The following is a 14,096-nucleotide window of genomic DNA, read 5'->3' on the forward strand; positions in this document are numbered from 1 at the left end:
CATTTGAACAAAAAGTTACAGAATGTTCAAACTAATGTTTCCATTTGGAGGGAAAGGGACAGATGGTATTGTCATATTTAGTAAGGAAGTCACTGTCACCAAAGGTGTTTGAGCAGAGATGGGGTGACTTTTGTACTCTTATAGTTCCTTAGAAAGACTTTGGTTATTTTCCATAAAATATGCAAAAGTAAAAATTTAAAGTTCTTGCTTTTTGAAATTTAAATCTGGCTAATTAGTAAAGGAGCAAACAGCCTAAAAACCTCCCCATAGCCCACTCAGGCACAGTCTCATTACATTTACAGGATCTCGGAGTCTGAATGTCCAGAGCTGGTGGTAGGAAATTATATTTCAAATTGCTTTGGCCTATTGCTATGAGAACTGAGTAAATCTCCCTTGACCTCATCCCCATCAGCACACACACACACATGCATGCATGTGTGGGCGTACACACTATTCTTTCCACCTATACCTTTTCTTCTTAACTGAAACATACTTTAAAGCAGTGTTAGGGAAAATGATTTAATTATTAAATATATTCAAGTTATAGTTATTCAAGAAAATATTAATATGGAAAAATAGGTTTCTGGGATAAATATGATAAAAATAAGAATAGGACAGAATATGTTGTGCTCCCATGTATGAAAAAAAAATATTGGGGGTGATCGAGTGGCTTAGTTGTTAAGCATCTACCTTCAGCTCAGGTCATGATCCCTGGGTCCTGGGTTCGAGCCCCACATCAGACTCTCTGCTCGGCAGGAAGCCTGCTTCTCCCTTTCTCTCACCCCCTGCTTGTGTTTTCCTTCTCATTGACTCTCTGTGTCAAATAAATTTTTAAAAAATATATATTGGTGGGGAAGAGATAGGTGTTATCATGGGAATTTTCTGAAAGGATAAAAAAATAGAAAAATATTTACAGTGATTACTTCTGGGGAATGAGACAGGGATCTAAGGTGGGAAGTTACATTTTTCATTGTGTGCTCTGAAAAATTACTTGACTCTTTTACATGTATCTTCTTAACAAAAATACCTATAAATACCTAAATATAGTCTTCACTTTTACACTTGCTTCCTTATGTCCAATCCTCTACCTAAGCCTGAAACTTTCTTTCTTTTTTTTTTCTTTTTTAAGATTTTATTTATTTGTTTGTTTGGGAGAGCCAGAGAGCATGAGATGGGGGAGGGAGAAGCAGACTCCTTGCAGAGCAGGGAGCCTGATGCGGGACTCGATCCCGGGACTCCAGGATCTGACCTGAGCCGAAGGCAGTCGCTTAACCAGCTGAGCCACCAGGCACCCCAACCTGAAACTTTCCTTACTTGAACCTTCTTTGACTCCATCAATACCTGCAAGCATCTTTCAAATAAAAATAACTTCCTTCAGGTCTTGCCTTACACCTCTAATAATGATAGAAAGGAAGAGAAAATTAATCAGTTTTGCTACTACATGTCTGATGGGTGTTAGTGGGTGTAGTGGGTTGAATTGTGGCCTCCCAGAAGATATGTCCAGGTCCTTATCCTCAAAAACTGTGAATACTACCTTATTGCAAAAGAGTGAATCTTACCTTATATGGCAAAATCTTGAGAAAAGAAGATTATCCTGATGGGCCTTAAATTCAATCAGAGGTATCCTTAGAAGAGAGAGAGGCAGAGGGGCTTTTGAGAGAGGAGGAAGCAATGTGACGACAGAAGCAGAAATTGGAGTGACATGAAGCTAGAAGCTACCAGAAGTTAGAAGAGGCAAGGAAATGATTAGTACCTTTGAAGGGGGAGTCCTGCTGACACCTTGATTTCAGACTTCTGGCCCCTGTAACTGTGAGAGAGTAATTTTTCTTCTTTTAAGCCACCCAGTTTCTGTTACAGCAGTCCTGGGAAACTAATATAGTGGGGAAGAAAGTACAATAGCTAATGTTAGTTGTTTGGATTCCATGAATGTATTCATGTTTCTTCTGGCTCAAATAATACCATAAGTCAATTGTATTTTGAGGTAGCTAATTCTTTTGTAGACATTTCAGTTATTACTATTACTACTGAATCTATGACATAGTGATATTTCTGTCAGTGAAAAGATTAGAGGCTAGATAAATACGTAGCTGATACTAATTAAAGGAATTCTTGTGTTGGATGGAGATTGTCCTAGATGATCTCTGATCTCTTCAACTCAAGAATACATTTCTGTAAAAATCCTCCAAATATTGAGATTTAACATTTTAAGGCTAACATTAGAATAGCCAAACACTTAGAACCACCTGAAAACGTATTTGAAAGTATAAGAAACTCAGGACTTACCTTCTATAAACTTTCCATACCAGTACTTCTGAAGGAATACCAGAGGTCACTGAAAATACATTAGTGGGAAAAAAAACTCATGTGCTTTCTCAAAAATCACCAATAGGACTCACCCATGCCAACATTTCCAAAAGTATTTTCCATGTTGTTGTACAAAATGCTCTGCCAATATAGATAGAGCTTTGATCTCTCCCCTTGTTCTATCCTATTTTAGAGATTACACATTTTTCTTATATTGTTAAGCTGCCACCATATAAATAGCTCACTTGTTGAGTAGTGAGATTATACAGGAGGTAATTTTCTTCAATATCACTATATTCTTTTTCCTTTTTTTTTTTTTTTTGGTTGAGAAAAAATGAGAAAGCAAACAAAAGTTTTGTGTATTGTATAGATAATAAAATAATGTTGTAGATATTTTTATTCTAAAATATATTTTATGTATATATTTATATATGTATTTGATGTCTCTCATGTTGAAAAGCATCATATAAAATATCCATTAAAATATGTATTAGTATTAAATACATGTAAGAATAGCTATAGCTGCTCTAAAACCACAAAAGTTGTTTATAAATTCCATAATATTTTGTAAAACATTTTCATTACAGAAAACATTTTGTCATAGCCTTACAGAAAAGTCTGGCCTGGAATTATAGTACAGGTAAAGCAGATGTTAATTGGTCATGCCCAGTATTTCTGAGATAGTGGCAGGACTTTCTTTGCCTCTGCAAATTACCCTAAACACACTTAGCACCTTGGCAGAGTACCAAAGAGTTGCCAAGTTCATACTTGACCTAACCTGAATATTAAGGTGGTTAATTAGCTCATGAATAATAGCATTTGTGAGATCAAGGTCACAAGTCTGATGGTTGTATATGCCAGTGTCATTTTTATTCCAGACCTGCAGTGGCATTTTTAGTCTCAGCTAGTTTTATTGCAAATATAGGTCATCGCTAGAAGGCCTAGAGAGAAAGAATTCAGACTCATCACAACTACTTGTGGGACAAAAAGAGACCATTAAAACATTCATTCGTTTATAGAACTGCCTTTATATAACCAAGAATATTGTTAGGTGAAGAGCTGGAGGAACTATGGACACAAAAGGTCAAGAAAGTCACAACTGAAAATATCAGCATAAAGCACTGAAATGCGTGGTTTCAAATGCTCACCGGAAAGCTATGGGAATTCTCAACAATCTCAAAGAAAGCCCTACCACCAATCTCAAAATCTCACTGAGAAGCTGCTGTGTGACTCACTCTTTAGACATATGCCTGGTTGCAACTGCCTTCCATAGGTAGAATGTACTTCTCTGGCCCAATGTTAGGCTTGCCCCAGATGAACTGCTTTTTGCCAGGGGAATATGAGCAATTTGACTTATGCCCCATCCAAGGAAGAGCTTTAAGCACCCTCCAGGTGGTTGCATGGTATGGTTAGGTGCTTGCTTTGCCCTTTACCACGAGAACAATATGTCCCAGCCAGGAGCTAGTCCCCTCAGCCTCATGCTAGAATAAGATGATGTGTGGAGCAGAGCTATCTCTTGCAAGTTAACTTGAGTGGAGCAGAGCTGCAGCTGATCAGCAGACCCAGAAACAAGAAATAAAGGTGTGTCCTAAGCCATTGAGATTTTGCAGTTGTGTTTGTATTAATCTAACCCCAGGGAATACTAGGCAAGATTTTACATATTCATCTTCTTTATGTATTATTCCCTTCTATACCTGTCTTTAAGATTCTTTTATGTTGAATTAAAGACCAAATTTCTAACTCTAGTTCAATTTCTCTTTATTAAAGTGCTTTCAGTAGATAAACCATGTTAACAGCAATCAGCACAAACTTATATTGAGATATTCACAAATAAAAATCATCTATAAATCACTCGGGTAATGTTCTTCTAAACAGTAACAGCAATCACCATTGGACCTTGGTTAATCTGAATTTATTCCTAACCACACACATGGGTTCTCTTGGAAGATTCAGTTACTTTAACATATGGGGCTGGCTGTCAATACCTGAATGCTATCCCAGCAAGTCAGCAAAAAAAATGTTGTGATTTGAAACTAATCACTTTTCTTGGTATCTCAGTTTTTCCATCTGCACTGAGAATTAATCTTCCCTTAAGAGAAGACTTGTAAAAAGGTATGAAATGTTAAAGCTCAGCATACTTCTATGCCTCAGAAAGCATTCATGTGCATATTTTTAAAAAGGCAACTTATTTGTTCTTGACACAAATTAAATACTATATGGCTTTAAGAGAAATAGATTGATGACTGCTCTTTCCTTGAAAATTGCCTTTTCAGTTAAACCACATTAAAATAGATTAATAGGATTCATGAACGATATGCTTAGTGAATTACTTTGATTGTGATGAGGACAGCTGTCCTATTCAGGTAAAATTTACAAAGTATTTTAAGAAGTGTCATCTATTACATACTTACATTCTTCATTACCTTTCCATAAAAACATAAGTCCTGCCATCCTAAAGCTCAAAAAGCTAAAATCTGGGGCACCTGGGTGGCTCAGTGGGTTAAAGCCTCTGCCTTTGGCTCAGGTCATGATCCCAGGGTCCTGGGATTAAGCCCCACTCTCTGCTCAGCAAAGAGCCTGCTTCCCCCTCTCTGCCTGCCTCTGCCTACTTGTGATCTCTGTCAAATAAATAAATAAAATCTTAAAAAAAAAAAAAAGCTAAAATCCAATCTTTAGTTGGAGTTCTGGTCTAGTTCCTTTGGATATTGTCAATAACTGTATCATGACTTCCAAATGAGACTGTGGTTGACAGAATAAATAAGCCATTTCTTACAAGACTTCCTGGCATAATTAAAGTAGCCTGATGCTATCATAAAAAAGATTCAATAGTGTCCATGTCAGGGGGGGAGAGCATTTAAAAAAAAAAAAGCTTGAAAATATAGATGACATAATTGTGGGAATAGAAGAGGAAAAAAAATGATCCTGGTCGAATCAGAAGCTTTTCTAAAAACCCAATTTCTGATGAGAAGTATGTGATTTTTTTTTTTTTAAAGATTTATTTATTTGAGAGAGTGTGTTTGTGTGTGGAGGGGGTGGATGGACAGAGGAAGACTCATCAAGCAGACTCCTCACTGAGTGCGGATGCAGGGATTGATCCCATGACCCTGAGGATCATCACTCAGGCCAAAATCAAGAGTCAGACATTTAACTAACGGAGCCATCCAGGCGCTCTGACAAGTATGTGATTCAAACTTCAGTAGAAATTTTTTTCCTCTAAGATTTTACTTGGCAGAGAGAGCAGCAGGCAGAGGGAGAAGCCGGCTCCGTATGCAGGGAGCCCGAAGCAGGACTTGATCCCAGACTCTGGGATCATGACCTGAGCCGAAGGCAGATGCTTAACTGAATGAGCCACCCAGGCACCCTCAAAAGAAGTTTAAAGAGGTTGGTACATCAAGACCTGTATTTTCAAAGAAGTGTGCAATACTTTAAGGTAAGAACAGTATTACTAAATCTCCATATGACACTTTGAAAGCACTCATAGTAAAAAGGAAAAAAAATCACTAATCAACATAGAAGAAAAATGGTAACTATAATGCTCTTGCTATTCCATTCAATTAAAAAATAAATCGATCATGAGCACAAATGGACATTGCCATCTCAGTAAATAAAACCTTCTGTAATTACTTGTCATTAAAAAAATGAATTGGATGAAAGGGATAATTTTTTATAGTGTACCAGTCATGTGAAGACTGACATAGCTTCAGAAAAACATGAAACATCCTTAGAGGAGGTCTATTTCAGACTGGCTGTAGCAAAGCACTCCATGCCCCATGTACAATACATAGAGAAATAATTTTCAGATTGAACATAGATTTCTTCGGAGTAAAGAAAAAAACACTTTACATGATATACCTTACTATAACATGCAGTATTTAGGTAACAGTAAATCATCATCCTTTACAAAGAAGGTGCAGGTGCTCTAAAATCATCTTTGAGCTAATAATTTTAGAGAGAGGTGTCAAAATTTTTTATTTAAAATATACACTTAATTTCAAAGTTGGTTTTGCCAAACTTCTTATGGGTCCTAGGAATCCAGGATAAACAAGAAGGAAATGTTCTCCCTATTTTATGACTTCCCTCTCCCATTATCTATGATGAATGTCATGGGTCAAATGCCATGATAAACTTATTCTCACTCTTGGGGCTATCAAAGGCTGGCCTGGTCCTGGTTCTGGGCAAGACTAAAGCAGGGAGCGGTCCCACAAAAGAGCCTATCCAGGACTGATCCAGCAGATGTTCAAGGCCAACTTGGCACCCAACTGACCCCAATGCAAGTTGACCAATCTGTTGTGACTCAGGATCCCAGCCTTGTACTATCTCCAGGCCCAAAGCCCCCAGAATGGCCCTGCACTACACTGGATGTCCTGGGCTAGGCCAGCTTTCCCCTGAACAAGCACTCTCAGAGCTAGAAACAAAGGCCGAGTGGGCAGGATAGGCAGAGCACCATTTATTGGAGCCAAACCTCATCTATCAGATGTTTTTTTTTCTAAGAGCTCAGTGACTCTGGAGCAGCTCCTCCCAACAGATGGGCTGGGAAAACACCTCTCTCTCCAGCCAGAGCTCATATGAATAGTGGAAATCCTCAGGTAGATCCAACCTCTGCCCCAGCACACTCTGCAAGCAGTTATCCACAGGTGAAAATTCAGAGTCCTGGGGTTTGTCATACCGGCGGCTGTTAAAAGCCTCAATGTTAGCCCTCAAGGTGCATTCTTCTGCTTGGAAGTCCCATGGCCTGGCATCGATGTCTGTGTTGGGGAAAGAAGAAGAACAATTACACAACTCAGGATTCTGCTCCTCCTACCACAGAGTATATGGTCTATGGGGAAGAACAAATTAAACTCAGAATTTCCTTTTTGTGGAGGGCAATGTACTAAGTGTATAATATGCTGTCACTCCAGTTTAAAAAAATACACATGTATATGCAGAGACTATCTTTGGAAGGGTAGTCTAGAAACAGCTAACAGTGATTACCACTGAGAAGGAAATAAGGTCCCTGAGAGGGTGGACATTTTTTTTTTTTTTTTTAAAGATTTTATTTATTTATTTGACAGAGAGAGATCACAAGTAGGCAGAGAGGCAGGCAGAGAGAAAGGAAGGGAAGCAGGCCCCCTGCTGAGCAGAGAGCCCGATGCGGGACTCGATCCCAGGACCCTGAGATCATGACCTGAGCCGAAGGCAGCGGCTTAACCCACTGAGCCACCCAGGCGCCCCGGGTGGACATTTTTTTTAACCTGTACTTTCTTTTCATTATTTCACTTTCTTACTAGGTATATGTATTATATTTTCCAAAATGGCAACTTAATTCCCTTTACTGAGCTTTCCTAGGGTATGGGAGTTACTCATTTGAATGGAATCACCAGCTCTCAAGGAATGTAAAGAGGCAGGAAGAGGTACAACAAGGAGAATCAGAATGGACCAATTACTGAAGGATTTACTGATTGCTTCCCTGTGACCTCTCTCAGCATATGATAAATGTATGTGTCAGCGTATGTTAAAATTACGAGGTAAAATCTTTACCTTATTTACCCCACTCAGACACTTATTTCAGGGCTAGAGATACATCTTTCCCAGATCTCTCATGTCCCATACGCAATGGTTTATCTCTCTTTTTAAAAAGATTTTATTTTTGAAGTGCCTGAGTGGCTCAGTCGGCTAAGCATCTGCCTTCAGCTCAGGTCACGATCCCAGGGTTCTATGAAAGCATGCATGTGCAAGTGGGGGGAGGGGCAGAGGGAGAGAATCTCAAGCAGATTCTCTACTGAGCCTGGAGCCCCACACGGGGCTTGATCCCATGACCATAAGATCATGACCTGACCCAAAACCAAGAGTTGGATGCTTAAACAACTGAGCCACCCAGGTGCCCCTAAAATGGATTTTTATAGTTAATATAGGATCTGGGCACATGCTAGAATTTGGGGGCAGTAACCCTAATGTATGTTATATCAGCACGTGACTATAATTACAACTTTCTTATCCAAACTATGTAACAATTCATACGAAAGAGTAGAGATAACTATTTATTTAGTTTCTTTTTTAAAGATTTTATTTTTTTACTTGAGAGATAGATAGTATGAGAGTGAGAGAGAGCATGAGAGGTGGGGAGGGAAGGGCAAAGGGAGAGGGAGAAGCAGACTCCCCAGTGAGCATAGAGCCTGACAGGGGTTGGGGGGCTTGATCCCAGGATCCTGAGATCATGACCAGAGCTGAAGGCAGACGCTTAACCAACTGAGCCACTCAGGAGCCACTTATTTTGTTTAAACCCTGGGAAACTCTCGGAGGTCAAGAGCTCTGAGAATACTCACCATTCCCATAAGCCCAGTCATCATTCATGCGGTGGCGTACTTTCTGATAGATGGCTGACATGGTTTTCATGTTACTTTTCCTCCACTGGCGTCCCAGGTACTTGGTCTGTATTTTTAGCAGCTTCAGAACATAAAGTTGCAGCATGGCCTGTTTGACCTTGAGGGCCCGCTTTAAGATTGGAGCTGATTTGAATACCACCAGCATCTACCCGTTTAAAGAGGGGCAGGAGTGAAGAAAGGCAGGTAAGGATCTAAAGTGTCTTGGAACTTCCAACTCACAAACAATTAAGCCAACTTGACTGGTCTCAGTACCCTGGGGGAGCTTTTGGGAATCCATGGCCTAGGTTCTATTTATATTTAGTCTTCAAGAACATAGAGGAACCACTCCATTTATATGTCACAATTCAAAGTTTCTAATATTCAAAGTATATGATATAAAGAGCAAAATAATTTTGTCAGCTACACATCCCATTTCTGCTCTTACCAGTTTCTTTTGTATCATCTGGATATATAATTCTATGTACACATATTATTTTTATTAACAAAAACCACAGCCAACTACATATCCTGTCACATTGTTCCATACCTTGCTTTTTATTTAACAATATATCTTGAAAATTATTCCATATCAATATAGAACTGCCTCACTCTTTTTTTTTCCTGCCTCATTCTTTTTAATGCTTGGATAATATTCTATTATAAGGATATACCAGTTGGTCCTGCATTAATGGGCTTTAGATTGTTTCCAGTCTTTCATGATTCATGCTGCAGTAAATAATCTTAGCCTTGTATCATCTGGGATATGTGCTTATAATCCAATATAAATCCATATAACAATGCTAACTTTCCAACCAGAGCTGCCCTGGGGGAGGGCCCATATTCAGCTCCTTGTAAAGAAATGGACTGGTGAATAATTATCTCACATGAATAAATGCCCAGAATTAGATGTTCACCTTATGTAGCATTCAGTGTTTCCCTATAGAGCTCACAAAGCAGGAAGTCCATAAATATTTAAGATTAAAAAAATTCAGTCAGATGGACACCTCTATGATCTGAAGCCCCACTCACCATGGTTCTGGAATGCTTCCATTTGGTCAGTTTGTTGAGCAACCTCAGAAGGTTGATGCAGGAAAAGAGGTTCCTCCAACAGAATTGATTGTTGTCTCCAGCTTCCTGTAATAAAGCAAGCCCACCTCAACACCTATAAGGCCTTCATTCCCACAGAAGCCTAGAAGTCACTACTGGTAAGTGTAGGTGAGGCCTTCCTTATGAAATGCTACCTCCTCACCATTCTGCTCTTCATACGCTAAAGTCTCAAAGTGTGCAATATACTTCATCTGAAAACACACAGCTGCCAATCCTGAAAGGCTACACCTAGAGTAAGTACTGAATAGAAAGAGGATACATGAACGTAAGAATGCCACTCAAGTTTCCTGTGTAGCTTCCTGCTTTAGAATCAGAAAAGAAGTGATAGAACTTTTCCCCTATATACTTTGCTCTTTCATAAGCTGTGTTTTAAACCGCTAGGAGTTATTCTGGTAGATTCCTTCCTTCTTTCCCTTCCCTTCCCTTCTTTCCTTTTCTTCCTTTCTTAAGTAGGCTCTAAACCCAATGTGGGGCTTGAACTTATGATCCTGAGATCCAGTCACATGCTCTACTGATTGAGCCAGTCAGGTGCCCCATTCTGGTTGATTTCAAACTATGTTAGATGGATCTGATATTCATTACATTTGAATTTTTAAAATCATCCTACGCCCTCCTTTATCAAACCCTATTGCAGTAAATTGCTTAATTTTCCAGCATGGAAGCAAAAATGGCAGATGGTAAATTCTAACCAGGTGTTTCTCTTATATGTTTATGGATAGCTTGTGAGTACCCAACCAGAGATAACAGATGGATGTCAGATTAGAAACAGGTATCTACTCACAGAAACATTTTTCAGGGACAAAAATAAGAGCCCTTCTGGATTTGGGGGCCTGTAAATATACTGATGCCAGAAGCCATATGAATCAATGAGCATGCATGGTGACCAAACTAACATCTTAGAAATTCCTAATGCTTACAATTTGATAGGAGGACGTAAGAGTAGGAGACAAGGTGTAGAAATGAGCTGTTGTCTAAAGAATGGAAAATTATGGGGGCGCCTGGGTGGCTCAGTGGGTTAAAGCCTCTGCCTTCGGCTCAGGTCATGATTTCGGGGTCCTGGGGTCGAGCCCCGCATCGGGCTCTCTGCTCGGCGGAGAGCCTGCTTCCTCCCTCTCTCTCTGCCTGCCTCTCTGCCTACTTGTGATCTCTGTCTGTCAAATAAATAAATAAAATCTTTAAAAAAAAAAAAAGAATGGAAAATTACCCCCTCCTTTCCCAAATTAATCCAAAGTAAGCAAGATAGACATACATCTAATGCAGAAGGAACATGCAGGATTTTTGAGAGTAATAGGCTCTACTAAGAAATAAATAAGAGTAAGGGCCAAAAAGTTTCAGGGAAACTTTTTAGAAATATTATTTAGAGGGGCGCCTGGGTGGCTCAGTGGGTTAGGCCGCTGCCTTCGGCTCGGGTCATGATCTCAGGGTCCTGGGATCGAGTCCCACATCGGGCTCTCTGCGCAGCAGAGAGCCTGCTTCCCTCTCTCTCTCTCTGCCTGCCTCTCCAACTACTTGTGATTTCTCTCTGTCAAATAAATAAATAAAATCTTAAAAAAAAAAAATAAATAAATAAACCTCCCCAGCCTTAAAATTAAAAAAAAAAAAAAAAGAAATATTATTTAGAAAAAATGTTCTACTTCCTGTAGTAAATGTTCAATATTGTGTTTAGAACTAGTCCCTGGAGAACTATTTGTTTCCTTCTAAGAGAAAATTCCATGGGAGTTTCCACTCTAGTGCATCAGCTAGTTGGCTTGTCCAAAACAGAGAGATTCTATAGATGTTCCATCTTGTATGGCTAACAGAGGAATGGACTCTGTGTGTGTTTTTTGTTGTTGTTGTTGTTGTTTTTTTAAGAAGCAGGGGAAATAGAGAACATATAGGGGAGGCCATGTGTATCTCCACTGTGAGCCTCCTTTATCCTGATTTCTAATATGATAGCAGCATAAACAGCTTTGCATTACTTAGCACCTCAAAAAATATGGGAGGGGTACCTGGCTGGCTCAGCTGGTAAAGCATGTGACTCTTAATCTCAGGGTCTGAGATTGTATGAGCTCACCTTAAAACAAACAAACAAACAAATAGGAGTAGGGGTATGGCTGTGGAAGCAGCACTGAAATAGACACTAGGATACCTGGATTATGGCTTTGACCCTGGATGTATGATGGTAGGTAAGTCATTTCCCTGTTTCTTGTAAGAGGTTAAATTAGATCATCTTTAAGATCCTTTTACCTCTGATCATTTCATAATACTGTAATTTATCTCAACTTTCTCCGTTTGATTAAAAAAGTGAAGTTTTAAATGAAAGTAAGCTGATCGTGGCGGCTTCTTCCTCAAAGCTGTCTCAAGAGTCCCAGGAAAGATACCCTAGTTCCCTCCTAAAGATAGTCTCATCTGCCCAGGGTCTTGCTCTCTTTTTTTTCTGATAATGGTTCCCCACTGACTAAAACTACCCCCTATTCCTGCGTCACAAGATGTTGCCTGAAGTGGGCACTGACAGAACACATGCTAGTCCATGGCTATCTCACGATAGGAGATCCCAGACTGGTCCATGCAACAATCTCCATATGGAGTCCTGCTCAAGCCTTCTGCCTTCTTCAAACACAACAGATACTCATTTTCCAGCAGACCTTTAGCTCCATGGAGTGCTTTCTAGATCTGCCAGACTTGAGGGTTTTTTTATTTGCTTATGTTCATTTAGGACAAATGGCCTGCTTTCTCTGTTTTTGTGAGGCAGGACTTAGCATATTGAGTAAAATGTAAACTTCGGGGGGGGCTATATTTTGTGAGCAGCAGCATTTGGCCATATTCCCTTGTTTCTGATATTTTGCACTAGCCAAATCAAGACCTTGACTCACTCACTTTCTACCAGCAAAAGTTGAAAGAAGAAAACATTTGCCCATGTTCCACTTGCATACACAAACATTTATTCACAAAACAATCCCATTTACAACTGCACCCCCCAAAACAAAAAACTATGAATAAACTTAACCAAAGAGGGGCGTCTGGGTGGCTCAGTGGGTTAAGCCGCTGCCTTCAGCTCAGGTTATGATCTCAGGGTCCTGGGATCGAGTCCCACATCGGGCTCTCTGCTCAGCAGGGAGCCTGCTTCCTCCTCTCTCTCTCTCTCTCTGCCTGCCTCTCTGCCTACTTGTGATCTCTCTCTGTCAAATAAATAAATAAATCTTAAAAAAAAAAAAAAAAACTTAACCAAAGATACGAAAGACCTCTACTCTGGAGTATAAAACACTGATGGAAGAAATTAAAGAGGACACAAAGAAATGGAAAGGCATTCCATGCTAATGGATTAAAAGAATATTATTAAAATGTCTATAGTACCCAAGCAATCTACAGATTTAATGCAATCCCTATCAAAAAACCAACATTTTTCAGAGAACTAGAACAAACAATACTAAAATTTACATGAAACCACAAAAGACCCTGAATAGTAAGGAAATTTTGACAAAGAAAGACAAAACTGGAGGTTATCACAATTCCAGGCTTCAAGTTATATTACAAAGCTGTAGTAAGCAAAATAGTATGGCTCTGGTACAAAATAGACATATAGATCAATAGAACAGAACAGAAAACCCAGCAAGAAATCCACAATTATATGGTCAATTAATCTTTGACAAAGAAGGAAAGAATATACATTGGGAAAAAGTCTCTTCAACAAATTGTATTAGGAAAACTGGAGAGCTACATGCAAAAGAATGAAACTGGAACACTTTCTTTCACCAATACAGAAAAACTCAAAATGGAAAATGACCTCCATCTAAGACCTGAAACCATAAAAATCCTAGAAGAGAGAACAGGCAGTAATTTCTCTGACATCAGGCCATAGCAACATCTATTTTTCTAGATATATCTCCTGAGACAAGGGAAATAAAAGCAAAAATAAACTATTGGGACTACATCAAAATAAAAAGCTTCTGCACAACAATGGAAACAATCACAACTAAAAGGCAACCTATGGAATGGGAGAAGATATTTGCAAATGACATATCCCACAAAGGGTTAGTATCTAAAATATATAAAGAACTGATATAACACCCCAAAACCAAATAATCCCATTTAAAAATGGGCAGAAGACATGAACAGACATTTCTCCAAAGAAGACATCCAGATGCCCAATAGACATGTGAAAAAATGTTCAATGTCACTCATCACCAGGGAAATGAAAGTCAAAACTACAATGAGGTGTTACCTCACACCAATCAGAATGGCTAAAATAAAAAACACAGGAAACAACAAATTTTGGTGAGAACATGGAGAATAAGGAACTCTCTTGCACTGTTGGTGGAAAGGCAAACTGGTTCCTTAAAAAGTTAAAAATAGAACTACCCTATT

General features: G+C 39.2%; 1 protein-coding gene and 1 long non-coding RNA gene across 4 annotated transcripts in view; both read right to left on the minus strand.

The window, feature by feature from the left end:
• Positions 1–1,558: 1,558 nt before the first annotated feature.
• Positions 1,559–2,351, minus strand: LOC132014934 (uncharacterized). Its single transcript, XR_009403495.1, has 3 exons — positions 2,284–2,351; positions 1,754–1,870; positions 1,559–1,625 (listed from the first exon to the last, which is right to left on the minus strand). It is a non-coding gene; the product is annotated as an uncharacterized LOC132014934 (long non-coding RNA).
• Positions 2,352–4,045: 1,694 nt separating this feature from the next.
• Positions 4,046–14,096, minus strand: part of STRIP2 (striatin interacting protein 2) — a 53,503-nt gene continuing 43,452 nt past the window's right edge. For all 3 annotated transcript variants that reach the window (XM_059396418.1, XM_059396420.1, XM_059396419.1), the window contains 3 exons: positions 9,675–9,779; positions 8,607–8,811; positions 4,046–7,049 (listed from right to left, as the gene is read on the minus strand). In XM_059396418.1, the coding sequence (XP_059252401.1) occupies positions 6,799–7,049; positions 8,607–8,811; positions 9,675–9,779 (561 nt within the window). In that variant the 3' untranslated portion in view covers positions 4,046–6,798. The remainder of the gene's footprint in view (positions 7,050–8,606; positions 8,812–9,674; positions 9,780–14,096) is intronic.

The sequence above is a fragment of the Mustela nigripes genome, chromosome 4 (genome assembly GCF_022355385.1).
Source record: "Mustela nigripes isolate SB6536 chromosome 4, MUSNIG.SB6536, whole genome shotgun sequence".
In the NCBI taxonomy this organism is placed as follows: Eukaryota; Metazoa; Chordata; class Mammalia; order Carnivora; family Mustelidae; genus Mustela; species Mustela nigripes.